The 15,836-nt window shown below is 47.8% G+C and overlaps 1 protein-coding gene across 1 annotated transcript in view; it reads right to left on the bottom strand.

Moving 5' to 3' along the window:
* Nucleotides 1–12,124, bottom strand: part of LOC142707956 (uncharacterized) — a 150,863-nt gene extending 138,739 nt beyond the window's left edge. The window contains exons 1-4 of the mRNA XM_075848354.1: nucleotides 11,986–12,124; nucleotides 2,568–2,731; nucleotides 425–598; nucleotides 243–340 (exon numbers count right to left, since the gene is read on the bottom strand). Of these exons, the coding sequence (XP_075704469.1) occupies nucleotides 243–340; nucleotides 425–598; nucleotides 2,568–2,731; nucleotides 11,986–12,124 (575 nt within the window). The remainder of the gene's footprint in view (nucleotides 1–242; nucleotides 341–424; nucleotides 599–2,567; nucleotides 2,732–11,985) is intronic.
* Nucleotides 12,125–15,836: the final 3,712 nt, after the last annotated feature.

The raw sequence follows: 15,836 nt of genomic DNA, 5'->3' as shown, positions 1-15,836 counted from the left end.
TACAATGTAATGTGACCTCTAATGCAGAGCTATGAGCAGCCGGCAGCACGAAACGTAGGGATCTAACGTGATGTAAAAGGAGCCAAAATTGTGTAGCTCCTACACTTCTTGTCATTGCACACACGTGTATATGTACAGCACATGACGCTATTAATACTTGGCTGTCAGTACAGCCTGTGCCCACAGTAATGCCAATATATATCTGTCTCTTCTCACCTTGTGATGTGCGCGGCCGGTAGTCCTCCATCATGACCTCCTCGTACAGATCCTTTTGTCCTTCTAGATACTCCCACTCCTCCATGGAGAAATAGACAGTGACATCCTGACACCTTATAGGAACCTGACACACACAATGATACAGTCATAACCCAGACACCTCCAGTGCTGTTAATGTAGAATTTCCCAGCATTCCCAGCAGTGTCACCTCTCCAGTCAGCAGCTCAGTCATCTTGTAGATCAGTTCTAAGATCTTCTTCTCATGTATCCTGGAGTGAGGGGGAGGCTCTGTGATGGGGCTCGGACTACTGCTCCATCCTCCTGACTCATGGATGATGGGAGTCGTACAGTCACCCGATGTCCTCTTCACTATTGTGTACTCCTGTGTATGGAGAGAGACACTTAGAGAACTGAACACAGTATTCCCCCCTAAGTAGAGAGAGAGAGATTGTGGGAATAGATGGACCATGTGCTCTCCTCCTACCGTCATCTTTTTCTATATAGATGTCATTCTGATTCTCCTGGTTCCATGTCATTCTCATTGCTCTACAACATTACTATTGCTGCATTGGTGACATGACACATAACTGACCATATTGGTGGCTGATCTTCAGCTTTTCTGCTGGTGGCTTCTTGACGTCACTTGGAAGGTCTGAACGCTGTTATAGAGGACACTGTATTCTTCCTATTACTTCCTATTATGTATTGCCCCTTACCTACAGTGGAGAAAATAAGTATTTGATCCCTTGCTGATTTTGTAAGTTTGCCCACTGTCAAAGTCATGAACAGTCTAGAATTTTTAGGCTAGGTTAATTTTACCAGTGAGAGATAGATTATATTTAAAAAAAAAAAACAGAAAATCACATTGTCAAAATTATATATATTTATTTGCATTGTGCACAGAGAAATAAGTATTTGATCCCCTACCAACCATTAAGAGTTCAGCCTCCTCCAGACCAGTTACACGCTCCAAATCAACTTGGTGCCTGTATTATAGACAGCTGTCTTACATGGTCACCTATATAAAAGACTCCTGTCCACAGACTCAATGAATCAGTCCGACTCTAACCTCTACAACATGGGCAAGACCAAAGAGCTTTCTAAGGATGTCAGGGACAAGATCATAGACCTGCACAAGGCTGGAATGGGCTACAAAACCATAAGTAAGACGCTGGGTGAGAAGGAGATAACTGTTGGTGCAATAGTAAGAAAATGGAAGACATACAAAATGACTGTCAATCGACATCGATCTGGGGCTCCATGCAAAATCTCACCTCGTGGGGTATCCTTGATCCTGAGGAAGGTGAGAGCTCAGCTGAAAACTACACGGGGGGAACTTGTTAATGATCTCAAGGCAGCTGGGACCACAGTCACCAAGAAAACCATTGGTAACACATTACGCCGTAATGGATTAAAATCCTGCAGTGCCCGCAAGGTCCCCCTGCTCAAGAAGGCACATGTACAGGCCCGTCTGAAGTTTGCAAATGAACATCTGGATGATTCTGAGAGTGATTGGGAGAAGGTGCTGTGGTCTGATGAGACTAAAATTGAGCTCTTTGGCATTAACTCAACTCGCAGTGTTTGGAGGAAGAGAAATGCTGCCTATGACCCAAAGAACACCGTCCCCACTGTCAAGCATGGAGGTGGAAACATTATGTTTTGTGGGTGTTTCTCTGCGAAGGGCACAGGACTACTTCACCGCATCAATGGGAGAATGGATGGAGCCATGTACCGTCAAATCCTGAGTGACAACCTCCTTCCCTCCACCAGGACATTAAAAATGGCTCGTGGCTGGGTCTTCCAGCACGACAATGACCCGAAACATACAGCCAAGGCAACAAAGGAGTGGCTCAAAGAGAAGAACATTAAGGTCATGGAGTGGCCTAGCCAGTCTCCAGACCTTAATCCCATCGAAAACTTATGGAGGGAGCTGAAGATCCGAGTTGCCAAGCGACAGCCTCGAAATCTTAATGATTTACAGATGATCTGCAAAGAGGAGTGGGCCAAAATTCCATCTAACATGTGTGCAAACCTCATCATCAACTACAAAAAACGTCTGACTGCTGTGCTTGCCAACAAGGGTTTTGCCACCAAGTATTAAGTCTTGTTTGCCAAAGGGATCAAATACTTATTTCTCTGTGCACAATGCAAATAAATATATATAATTTTGACAATGTGATTTTCTTTTTTTTTTTATATAATCTATCTCTCACTGGTAAAATTAACCTAGCCTAAAAATTCTAGACTGTTCATGTCTTTGACAGTGGGCAAACTTACAAAATCAGCAAGGGATCAAATACTTATTTCCTTCACTGTATGTGTGACTTGTTCTATAATGTAGAAAAGTTTACCTCTCCGCTCAACAGGTAGATGATCTCCAAGGTGAAGTCTAATATTCTTCTGCTCATCTCATTCCTGTCCTTGTCCATCCTTGGTGGGTCATTCAGGAGAAGGAATGTTGTGGAGGAGAAGATGAGAAAACTGGAGGAACTGGTGGATCTAGTACTGCAGACGTCTTTATAAAGAAAGGAGAAGATGGAAATCATACAGGGGACAACATCATGTGTGACATACAGAACCTCACTTATTCATCATTGAGAGAAACATCTTCTCAGAGCCGTCACCACATGGAATAAAGGGGTATTCCCAACACAGACATTTCTCCCCAGGATATGCCAGAAATGTCTAATAGATGCGGCTCCACCTCTGGCTGTGCTTGGCTGTTTCTGGAACTCCTATACAAGTGAATGGAGAGAGTCGTGCACATGTGTGGTCACCTCTCCATTCATTCTCCACCTGGATGCAGTCATCACCTCATCAGGTGGGTCGGGGTACCCCCATTCTCCACATAGAGGAGGGACCACCATATATCAGACATTTATGGCATATCTCTCAGGTGAGAAGAGTAAAATGAAGACATTTCCCCTCCAGACAATGAAGACCTGACTCCTGACATCTCACAAGACGTGCACACTATGCAGTCCCCCAGTCCCCTCACTCACATTTACCTCTTTTGAAGTCCACACCCTCAGACTCTCACCCTTTTTCCCTCTGAGTGGCAGTTGTCTACCGTCCCCCGGGCTCACCCCGCCAATTCCTGGATCATTTTGCTGCCTGGCTTCCACAATTTCTTTCCTCCGAAACACCCACTCTCATCATGGGTGACTTCAACATCCCCATTGATAACCCAATCTCCCCATCTGCCTCCCAGTTTCTATCTTTAACCTCCTCCCTAGGTCTGTCACAACGTACTAATTCTCCTACACATGAAGACGGGCATTCGCTTGACCTGGTCTTCTTCCGTCTCTGCTCAGTTTCTGACTTTATTAACTCTCCGCTCCCGCTTTCTGACCACAACCTTCTCTCCTTTACTATCAAATATTCTCTGCCTTCTAAGGCCATGCATACATATCAGACATACCGAAATCTACATGCCATTAACACTCAAACTCATAGACAGTCTACAGTCCTCATTGTCCCCTATCACTTCCCTCTCCTGTCCCAATCTGGCTGCCAAACTTTACAATAACACTCTCAAGAATGCATTGGATGAAGCAACCCCCCTACACTCCGAACCACCCGACAAAGATGACGACAACCCTGGCACACACCTCAATCTCGCTTTCTTCAGCGGTGCTTGAGATGTGCCGAATGACTGTGGAGAAAATCGCAGTTGGCTGCAGATTTCCTCCATTACATATTTATGCTGAGAACTTACAACTCTGCCCTTCACCGAGCCAAACAAGTCTATTTCACTTCTCTCATCTCCACACTATCTAATAAGCCAAAACGCCTCTTTGATAATTTTCACTCCCTCCTTAGTCCTAAAGTGCAGAGGCCAATCACAGATCTCAGCGCTGAAGACCTGTCCACTTATTTTAAAGTTAAAATTTACAACATCCGCCATGATATCTCTCAGTCCCCTAGTAACATCGATCCCCTTCCCTCCCGCACTCCCTCTTCTTCACTTTCAGCATTTGACCCAATAACAGAAGAAGAAGTCTCTAGGCTCCTCTCTTCTTCTCGTCCTACTACCTGCCCTAGTGATTCTATCCCCTCACACCTCCTTCAGTCCCTCTCCCCAGCTGTCACTAGTCACCTGACTAAAATATTGAATCTCTCTCTTTCCTCTGGTATCTTTCCCTCCTCTTTTAAACATGCCATTATAAACCCATTACTGAAAAAACCAACTCTTGACCCATCCAGTGCTGCCAATTACCGACCAGTCTCTAATCTGCCCTTCATCTCCAAACTCCTGGAACGCTTGGTCTACTCTCGCATTATCCGCTATCTCTCTGCTAACAATCTTACAATCTGGTTTCCGCACTCTACACTCCACAGAAACTGCCCTTACTAAAGTCTCAAATGATCTCTTGGCAGCTAAATTGGAGGGTAAATCCTCCCTCTTGATTCTTCTGGATCTCTCTGCAGCCTTTGACACTGTAGATCACAAACTCCTACTTAACGTGCTCCACTCTATTGGCCTCAAGTACGCGCCTCTCTATTGGTTTTCCTCCTATCTCTCTGACCGCTCATTCAGTGTGTCATTTGCTGGTTCTACTTCTCCTCTTCCCCTTGCTATCGGGGTTACTCAGGGATCAGTCCTAGGTCCGCTCCTCATTTCTCTCTACACAGCCCCTATTGGACAAACCATCAGCAGATTTGGCTTCCAGTACCATCTCTACGCTGATGACACCCAATTATATGCCTTTTCCCATGACATCACCCCTGCTCTAATACAGAACACCAGTGATTGTCTGTCCGCGGTCTCTAACATCATGTCCTCTCTCTATCTGAAATTGAATCTTTCTAAAACGGAGCTCCTTGTGTTCCCACCATCTACTAACCTCCCTAAACCTGATGTCTCCATCTCTGTATGTGGCACTATCATCACTACTAAGCAGCACGCCCGCTGTGTCGGGGTTATTTTTGACTCAGATCTTTCCTTTACTCCTCACATTGAATCACTTTCATGCTCCTGTCATTTTCACCTCAAAAACATCTCCAGAATCCGCCCTTTTCTTACGGAGGAAACAGCCAAAACTCCCATTGTTGCTCTGATTCACTCTCGTCTTGACTACTGTGAGGCTGGGTTCACACGAGCACATTAACCCCTTAGTGACCACTAATACGCCTTTTTACGTGATTCACTAATGGGCTTTAGGCTAGGCTGACGCCTTTTCACGTCAGCCTAGTCTAAGTCCTGCACGGGTCTCCCGTGCAGGCAGGAGCCGGGGCTCTGCTGTCTGATGACAGCTGAGCTCCTGCTCCAACGCCCGCGATCGAAGTTTACTTCGATCGCGGCCGTTTAACCCGTTAAATGCCGCCGTCAATAGCGACCGCGGCATTTAACTTTGTTTACAGAGGGAGTGCGCTCCCTCTGTCACCCATCGGCGGCCTGCGAATGCAATCGCGGGTCTCCGATGGGGTGTCATGGCAGCCGGGGGACTGATAAAAGCCCCCAGGTCTGCCCTGGACATATGCCTGTTAGGACGCGCCGTAGGCACGTCCTAACAGATTGCCTGTCAGATTTACACTGACAGGCAATAATGCTCTGGTATACGAAGTATACCAGAGCATTATAGCAGCGATCGGAAGATCGCACAGTAAAGTCCCCTAGTGGGACTAATAAAATCAGTCATCAAAGTGAAATAAAGATTATTAATAAAAAGTACAGTAAAAAAATAAATAAAACCATTTTTTTCCATAAAAAGTGGTTTTATTTAGTAAAAGTGTAAAAAAAAAAACGCAAAAAACTATGGCGAAATTGCAATTTTTTTCCATTGCCCCCCAAAAAAGTCATAATAAAAATGAATCAATAAGTCCCATTTACCCCAAAACAGTACCATTCAAAACTACGTCTTGTCCCGCAGAAAACAAGCCCAAAAAATCACTACATTGATGGAAAAATAAAAAAATTACGGCTCTTGGAAAGCGACGATGCAAAAACAAATAATTTTAGTTCAAAAGTGTTTTTATTGTGCAAAAGTCGTAAAACATAAAAAAACCTCCACATATGTGGTATCGCCGTAATCGTACCAACCCATAGAATAAAGGTAACATGTTAATTACGTCGCATAGTGAACGGCGTCAATTTAAAAACGCATAGAACAATGGCGGAATTTCAGTTTTTTTTTTATAATCCCCCCCAAAAAGGTTAATAAAAGTTAATATAAAAATTATATGTACCCAAAAATGGTGCTATTAAAAAGCACAACTAATCCCGCAAAAAACAAGTCCTCATACAGCTATGTAGACGAAAAAATAAAAACGTTATAGCTCTTTGAATGCGACTATAGAAAAACGAATAAAATAGCTTGGTCATTAGGGCCTAAAATGGGCTGGTCACTAAGGGGTTAACGTCCGTAATCGACGGACGTATTTAGGCCGGAAGTCCCGGACCGACCTCAGTGCAGGGAGCTGGGCGCGTATCATCGTAGTTATGAACGATGCTAGGAGTCCCTGCCTCTCCGTGGAACTACTGTCCCGTACTGAAAACATGATTACAGTACGGGACAGTTGTCCTGCAGAGAGGCAGGGACTCCTAGCATTGTACATAACTATGATGCTAGGAGCCCGGCTCCCTGCACTGAGTTCGGTCCGGGACTTCCTGCCGAAATACGTCCGTCCATTACGGACGTTAATGTGCTCGTGTGAACCCAGCCTAACTCATTACTAGTCGGTCTTCCCCTATCCTCAATGCAGCAGCCAGGCTCATATTTTATGACCAAATCGCTACACCAACGCCTCTAATCTGTGCCAGTCACTGCACTGGTTGCCCATCCCCTTCCGAATAAAATTCAAACTTATTACTCTCACCCACAAAGCTCTCCACAGTGCTGCACCTCCTTACACCTACTCCCTCCTCCAGCTCTACGTTCTGCCAACGACCTTAGATTAAAATCCTCCATAATTCGAACCTCCCACTCCCATCTCCAAGATTTTTCTCGTGCTGCACCAGTCCTCTGGAATGTGCTACCCCAGACAATCAGATTAATTCCCAATATCCACAGTTTTAAACGTGCCCTGAAAACACATCTATTTAGACAGGCCTATAACATTCCCTAATCTGACTCCTTTCCATGGCCCTCCTTTTAGATTAGTCATCAGAATAAGTTTCCCTCACACTCCTTCTCTTCATGTCCGTCATACACGGATACTGGCTGGTGACCGGCTCATGCAGCTTTATGTCACCACCGCATGTGTATAAAAATGGCCGGACCATTGTACAGAACAAACACTATTACACTTTGTGTCTCCCTTATGTCCTCATAGATTGTAAGCTCTTGCGAGCAGGGTCCTCACTCCTCATAGATTGTAAGCTCTTGCGAGCAGGGTCCTCACTCCTCATAGATTGTAAGCTCTTGCGAGCAGGGTCCTCACTCCTCAGGTTTGAATTGTAAATGAACTTTGTCACTATGTAATGTCTGATACTGTTTGTTTCATGTTCCCTCTAAATTGTAAAGTGCTGCGTAATGTGTTGGCGCTATATAAATAAAGATTATTATTATTATGCAGTCAGTGTTTGATATGAATTGTGAGGTTCTGCAGCAGCTGAGTTTACATTATATATAGGGAACATGCAGTGTGATCTCTTATCATGTTACAGCGCAGGTGGAGCGGAGCAGAGTGATACATTGTTTTATGGGATAAGAATCAGTATAAACTTGTATTCTGCTCATTTAACCCCTTCCTGCACAGGATATTTACAGCTCAGGAGTTGTTCACATGCCATAGAGAAGACCTGAAACCCTGCTGCAAAGGCCGGAGACCTAAGGGGAACTAAGATTACGGCCATTTAACCCCTTCAATGCTGTGGTCAATAGTGACTGAGGCATCTAAGTGTTTGGGAGGGGGCTCCTCTGTAACATGATCCTCGCCTCGAGATTGTGGAGTAATGATAAGTTGGCAATTTTAATTATGTACAGAAAAAGAAAACCTTCAACTTACAAAACGTTTTATTATGGATTTTTTTGAACTATAAATAATTGTTATCGCCCCAAAAATAATTTGCTGCGCATTGGTTGCAGAATTTCCCCATTAAGTTCAATGGGAAAGTCAAGTTCTGCAACAAACGCCATTGTTCCCAGAATCCTCTGCAACTCCACCGCGTGTTCACAGCAACGCTGCAGGTTACACATATATAAAAAAGAAAGCGTCATGTGACCACTGCAGCCAATCACAGGCTGGAGAGGTCACATGTCATTATACGGGTCACCAGTGGCAGATTAAGTAGACCATATGTCCTGGGCTGTTACCCAAACTTAGGCCCCCTTTCCGCCCTGCCACGCCTTAACACTACTTTTGGGCAAGCATTTACAAATGGGTGTTCCGATTCCCTTTGTCACAGGGCTGTGTCCCTACATACTGACAGTATCACACTGTGCTGGGACACATCCTCCTGACAAGGGGAATTGTCTATCAGTCCTGGACTGCAGAAATACTTTTTGTGAAATACAAGGATTTCCTATAATAAACATGTCAGGAGAGGTGACAGATTCTTTATAAATCTAGTGACTCACAGGTGACGATGTCTCAGATTCTAGTAGTTTTTTTTTTCTCTTTTCTTCTCCATCCGGTCCAGAGCTCATGACTTCTCCCGGCCATGACCCATTTCTGCAGAATTTGCCACTCAAATGCCACGGCTCCTCATTTTTCCAACATTTCTACACCTATAAACGAAAATAAAATTATCATGGTGCCACATACTGTGCCCCTAACTATAATAGCACCAAACACTTCGCGCCTGAATATAATACCATACACTGTAAAACACCACATAAACACAGCCCCCTGTACATAGTGCCACACACAGCCCCTGTAGTTATTACACCCCCCCCATAGATAGTGCCACACACAGCCCCCTGTAGATGTCACACATTCCCTGTATAGATAGCACCACACACATTCCCCCGTAGAGAGCGTTACACACAGCCCCCTATAGATAGCGCCATACAGCCCCCCTGTAGAGAGCACCACACAGCCCTCCCCTCTTGTAAATAGTGCCACAGAGCCCCCCCTGTAAAGAGCGCCACACAGCCCCCCCTTGTATATAGTGCTACACAACCCTCCCTCCTGTGTACATAGGGTCACACAGCGCTCCCCCTTGTATATAGTGTCACACAGCGCTCCCCCTTTGTATATAGGGCCACACAGTGCTCCCCCTTGCATATAGGGCCACACAGTGCTCCCCCTTGCATATAGGGCCACATAGCGCTCCCCCCTTGTATTTAGTGCCCACAGCGCTCCCCTCCCCCCTTGTATATAGGGACACACATCACTCACCCCCTTGTATATAGTGTAATGGAGAACTCCCCACCTAAAAAAAAAATATATATATATTTTACTTACCTTGACCCGTTCCCGCGGCGGCCGCTCCAGCTGGACGCATGTGAATCCTCCGGACTAGACGCATGCGTAGACCGGCGTGATGCATTACCTCATCACACCGGCCTGCGCAGGGAGTCTTCCCAGGCCTGCAGCCTATAATATTCATTTGTATCTGAGTCTTGAGGACTCAGATACAAATGAATGTGGCTGCCGCTAGCACCGGGGCCCCCTCCGGTGCTAGCGACGCCACCGGGCATGAGGGGGCCCATGCGGTCATGTCCGGTTCGCTCCCACTGGGAGCCTTGTGCCCCGGGGCGGCCGCCCGAACCGCCCTAATGATGATCCGCTACTGCGGGTCACCTGGACACAGCCAAAAGAGCAGGGACGTGTTGCTGTGGTAACGCTCGGAGATGTGAGGATCGCCGTTGTTGTATTTCTGTAGTAGATATTCGGGAGGATTATACGTCCACCATTTGGGGTGAATATTCGGTGTGATTTCCTTGCGTGTTGTGGGTAGTATATGCTACATGTGAACATTCCCTTAAACCGCACGGTGAACGGCATGAACAAGAAATGTATAAAAGTCAGTGAATAAGTTGTATGTAGCGAATATTATGTCATTACAAAATACGACTCGTCCCACAAAACATCCGACCACTACAAAGACCAGAAATAACAACTTACTCCAAAGAGGTCGGAACTGAAAGGGTTAAATTCCTGCTCAGTCTTGGTTTAGGAGTCAAGTGGGCGGGGTCACTCAATGATTGACAGCTCTCTGTATACACACTCATACAGGGATTACTGATAACAGAAAGAACACCCGACTAGCACCTGCTCTCTAAATCTTACGATACAATCGCTGAAGGACCTGTGATGACATCACCACAATGTGACCAGCCTGGACATGCTGGGAGTTGTAGTTCTCACCTCTTATACCTCCTCCCTGTAATGTCCTCTAGTATCTCATAATAACAGCCTGTACATGCTGGGAGCTGTAGTCCTTTCCTCGTATACCCCTCCCTGTAATGTCCTCTGATATTCCAGAATAGCAGCAGGGATATGTTGGAAATTGTAATCCACTCCACTTATACTCTACCCTGTAATGTCCTCTGATATCCCCTAATAACAGTCTGGACATGTTGGGAGTTGTAGTTCTCTCTTCGTATACACCTTCTTGTAATGTTCTCTTATATCCCATAAAAGCAGCATGGAGATGTTGTGAATGCTAGTTCTCTCTTCCTATGTACTCTTCTATGCAGGCCTTTGTTCATTCTGGTGCTGCAGCAGATTTTCTAGATTTTGATTTTGCCAAGAAGTTAGGGGTGATCCCTGAACCTCTGGGGAAACCCATTGACATTTGTTCATTGGATGGACACTCATGTGTCTGGAGGATCAGTAAGATCCCGTACTCCTGGTCTGAAGTTTTCAGAAGGAAGTATCCACTGTGAGACTATTTCTCTCCTGTTAGTTCTCTCTTCCTCCTATCCTATTATGTTGGGGTATCCTTGGTTGTTCCTCCATAATCCAGTATTTGATTGCACTTCAGGAGAATTAGTGCAGTGGGAAAGTTTTGTTCAGGGAGATGTTTTACTTACCCGATTCTAGTCACAGTCACCAGTCTCCGGGGTCTGCCTGTTGAGTATAGAGAATTTGTGAATGTTTTGTGTGAAAAATCTGCCGATGTTCTTCCCCCCTCATAGAGGGTATGACTGCTCCGTTCATCTAGTTCCACGTTCCAAAAACCTTAAGGCCGGATTCACACGAGCGTGTTCTGTCCGTGATATATGGACCGTATACCAGCAGTATTTCCCGGACCAAACACACTGCAGGGAGCCGGGCTCCTATCGTAATAGTTATCTATGATGCTAGGAGTCCCTGCCTCGCTGCGGGAAAACTGTCCCGTTCTGTAATCATGTTTTCCGTGCGGGCCAGTTTTCCGCAGTGAGGCAGGGACTCCTAGCGTCATAGATAACTATGACGATAGGAACCTGGATCCCTGCAGTGTGTTCGGTCCGGGAAATACTGCCGGCATACGGTCCTTATATCACGGACCGAACATGCTCATGTGAATCTGGCCTAAGGCTGATGCCCTTTCTCGCAGTTTTCTACAGCAACATGTGGAGACCCCTGTACCTTCTTTCATCATTCCTCCTGATAAAATTGTGACAGCGCTAACACAGGATATTTCTGATTTATTTCTGCAGGTTCAATCTTTGACACCTCCAGAGAAACCCGCCCAATGCTTGTTTCTTCCTAGTAACGTTAGACCTGCTGTTCTTGTAGCGTGTCATGGCAGTAAGTTGGTGAGTCATTCAGGTATCACTAAGATATGCAAGACCTTGTCTCGATCAGTTTGGTGGCTAGATATGAGGAAAGATGTAGAAAGGTTGGTTTGGGAACGTGACATCTGTGCTCGCAATAAGACATCTACAGCATTACCTTTTAGCCGATTAAAACCTTTGCCCACTCCCATTAACCATGAAGACACATATCCATGGACTTTATTGTCGAGTTGCCCAGATCCGGGGGGAGAGAGACCATTTGGGTTGTTGTAAACAGGATCAGTAAAATGGCCCATTTTATAACCTTGTCTAGTTGGCCCTCTGCTGATAAGCTGGCTACTTTGTTCAACAAGTGCTGAGACTTTATGGTTCTCCTGAAAATATTGTATCCGACAGGGGTTCACAGTTTGTTCAAATTTAAGTATTGATTTAGGTTTCTCCACCGCTTATCATCCACAGAACAATGATCAGATAGATAATGAACCAGACATTAGAGCAATATCTCCAGAAGAGGCCGTACTGAAAGAAGAAAAAAGGAATAAGGGAAGGCCTCCATGACTAAAATAGATGGGAGGGACACAGAGTTGGCTGGCCTATGAGAGGAAAAGGGGGGGGGGACAGCAGGAGGGCTTGAGTGAGAAGGGGTGGGGATTGAAGGGGATGTACCTGTTTCCTGTTTGTGCTCTCCCTCTCTTCGCCAGGACACAGAAGCAGGAACATGTTTGTTACCCCTGCTGCGTCTGATGAGGAGGCTATGGAGCTGTTGCGGGCCGCGGCAGCCTCTCAGGGTCCTGGATGGCTCGGAGCACGAGTAGCGACGCTGCTGCAGGGACAATCGGGCGCTCCGGTCCAGGAGCGAGCAGAGTCGGCTGGAGCAAGCGGGGAGCGCTCTGTCATGCCGGTGGTCGCGGGGCTGCTGGAGCAGGCCGAGGTACAGGACCGGCGTACCAGGGGGTCGGGCAGGAGAAGAGGAGAGCCCGTTTCCCCCATGACTCAGGCCAGGGCTGGCACTCCCGGCGTGACGCGCAGCACGAGGCGCTCGCGCCCGCCCGCAAGGCTGAGTCCTGAAGACATCCCGCGGGCGCGGCGGCGCAAGAGGAGCCCATCAATGGACCCTGCAGGCCAGACCCCAGGGCGGCCTGCCGCTGCTCTTTCGTCTGGTCCTGGGAGGAATCCCAAAACGCGGCAGCGCCCGGCGGCAGCGGCGAGGAGGACGCGGCCTTCACTTCCGGTCACATCCTCTCCTTCTTCAGCACGTGGCGGAAGGGCAACGGCGACCCTGCATGGTGATGTGCCAGCCAGAGGGTCGGCTCATGGTGTCGTCGAGGTGGAAACGACCAGAGGTCGCAGGATGAGGTCGGTGGTTGGAGTGCCAGGGACGGAACAGCTTGGAGCTGGTTCAGCGGGACGGATGAGGCATGAACTGGAGCTCGGCCAATTGGATGATGCGATGTCACCCCCCCTTTTCTCAGACGAAAATCGGAATTCCCCGTGCACACATTGCCAATGCGGACAGCGCCAGAGGGAGTCCGGAGCATTGGAGGACGGTGAGCGGCGGGCCTCTCCACGTGGACATGGGGGTCCGGCTGACGGGTTCACAACCCCTGGGCAGCCTGGTGAGTTGACACCTACGTTACCATTTCCAGCTTTATTGATGTCGGGTATCGGTGTAGAGGGTGTCGCGGCGGTGGGCGTCGCGGCGGAGTCGGGGGTCTCGTCGCTACAGGCGGGTGCGGGGGATAGTTTGGCGGAGTTAGTGGGATGTTTAAAAGTGTTAGTGGGGCGGCTAGGTGGTTCCCCTTCCCAAGAACCGTCAGGTGTGGCGCCGGCCGCGGTGTGGGGGGGCAGTGTTGGAAGCGCTCCGGTTCGTCAAAACGGTGGGGGGTTGAATGCCGGGGCAGCGGTGGCAGTGGCGGCGGCGGTTCAAACAGACTCGCCAAAGGAGGTTGATAGGGTTGAGAGTGCGTCTTGATGATCGTGCGCGCGGGGAGGTTTATGTTTGTTATGAGGGCCCGTTAGGGGCGCATTTAAAGCAGGAGGTAAAGGAAAGGATTTGGAAAGACGAGTATGTGGAGATTTTTTCCTTGCTTCCGCTGGAGAAGTTTAATTTAGATAAGGTGAAGCGGGATGAAACAATAAAGGATGAGGAAGAAAAGAGACGGTACAGGTTGATTCCAAAAACGTTCGTCAATTGGATGCAGGCTTTTGCAATTTTGGCGAGTGTTATTGGGGAAAAGGCGCCAGATAATTGTTCCGGCTTGTTTTGTTATTTGGATGCGGTGGGGGAGGCGCATCGGGTTTATGGGGGCCAGGCCTGGCTTCGTTACGATGAGCAGTTTCGGCAGAGGAAAGCGGTGCGGCCGAATATACGGTGGGACCATAAGGACATAGCCTTATGGTTGAAAGTGACGGCACTTTATAAGCAGGGGCAGTCCTTTCCCGGGAGCGGGAATGCAGCAGGAACTTCCGGCGGGGGTAGTCAGGCCTCAGGTTCAAAATTTGGGACGTGTTGGCAGTTCAATGAGGGGCAGTGCAAATTTGGAGCGACTTGTAAATTCAAGCATGCGTGTTCACATTGCAGCGGGCAGTCACATGGAGCGTCTAAATGTTTTAAGAAGGGTAAACGACAAGGGGGAGCCAGCGGTGCGTCTGGTTATGGGGGAGACTCCGGTGAAACTCATAAAGATGGCCCCCTTTCTAAGTAGGTACCCCAATAAGGAGGGGGCGCGGTTGATTAGTTTAGGTTTTGGTTACGGTTTCGTTATTCCGCCCCCTTTGCATGAGGTCCCTTTCACGCAGCGCAACCTTAAGTCGGCATATCAGCATGCGGGGGTAGTCTCTGAAAAAATCCGGAAGGAGATTGATCTGGGCAGAATGGCGGGCCCTTTTAGCACAATCCCAGTTCCAGGTTTGGTGGTGTCACCGTTAGGGGTGGTTCCAAAACGAGAAGGTAACAAATTCCGGCTTATTCAGCATTTGTCCTTCCCGAAGGGGGCGTCGGTTAACGATGGCATTGACCAGGATCTCTGTTCTGTGGTCTACACGTCGTTTGATGCGGCGGTAGCATTGGTACGTGGTTACGGAAGAGGGGCTCTGATGGCTAAAACTGATATTCAAGCGGCGTTTCGTTTGTTGCCGGTTCATCCGGACAGCCAGAGGTTGTTGGGATGTTATTGGGAAGGGGATTATTACATTGATCGATGCCTTCCCATGGGTTGCTCGTTGTCGTGCGCGTACTTTGAGGTGTTTAGTTCCTTTTTAGAATGGGTAGTCAGGGAGGTCGCGGGGGTGGAATCAGTTACTCACTATCTCGACGATTTCTTGTGCGTTGGCCCGTCGTGTTCGGGGGTTTGCGCAAATTTGTTGGAGACGGTCAATTGGGTGTCAAGGGAGTTCGGTGTACCCTTGGCTCTGGAAAAAACTGAGGGTCCGGTGACGACCATTTGTTTTTTGGGAATTACTATCGACTCCGTAGCAATGGAGTGCAGATTGCCGGAGGATAAGTTGGGGGATTTGCGGTTGGTAGTGAAGCGAGCGTGTCGGATTAGGAAAATTACGCTACGTGAAGTGCAGTCCTTATTGGGGAAGTTGAATTTTGCTTGCCGCATCATGCCGATGGGCAGGGTTTTTTGTCGGCGGTTGGCAGCGGCGACGGCGGGGGTTCGGGAACCCCATCATTTCATTCGTCTGGCTGCAGAGCACAGGGAAGATTTACAGGTCTGGCTCCATTTTCTGGCACAGTATAATGGGCGCTCTCTTTGGATGTCCCGGGCGTTAGATAGCTTCGATCTGGAATTGTTCACTGACGCGTCTGGGGCGGTGGGGTTCGGGGCGTTCTTTAAAGGTCAATGGTGCGCGGGAAAATGGCCGGTTGCATGGGTGGAGGCGGGACTGACGCGTAACTTGGCCCTACTCGAACTGTTTCCCATCGTGGTGGCGGTCACCATTTGGGGAGACAGGTTCCGGGACAAAAAAGTGCGTTTTCATTGCGACAATTTGGGGGTGGTG

Source organism: Rhinoderma darwinii, chromosome 1, assembly GCF_050947455.1.
Source record: "Rhinoderma darwinii isolate aRhiDar2 chromosome 1, aRhiDar2.hap1, whole genome shotgun sequence".
NCBI classification, from domain to species: Eukaryota; Metazoa; Chordata; class Amphibia; order Anura; family Rhinodermatidae; genus Rhinoderma; species Rhinoderma darwinii.
The sequence above is the reverse complement of the archived record's forward strand: the minus strand, read 5'-3'. Positions and strand labels throughout refer to the sequence as shown.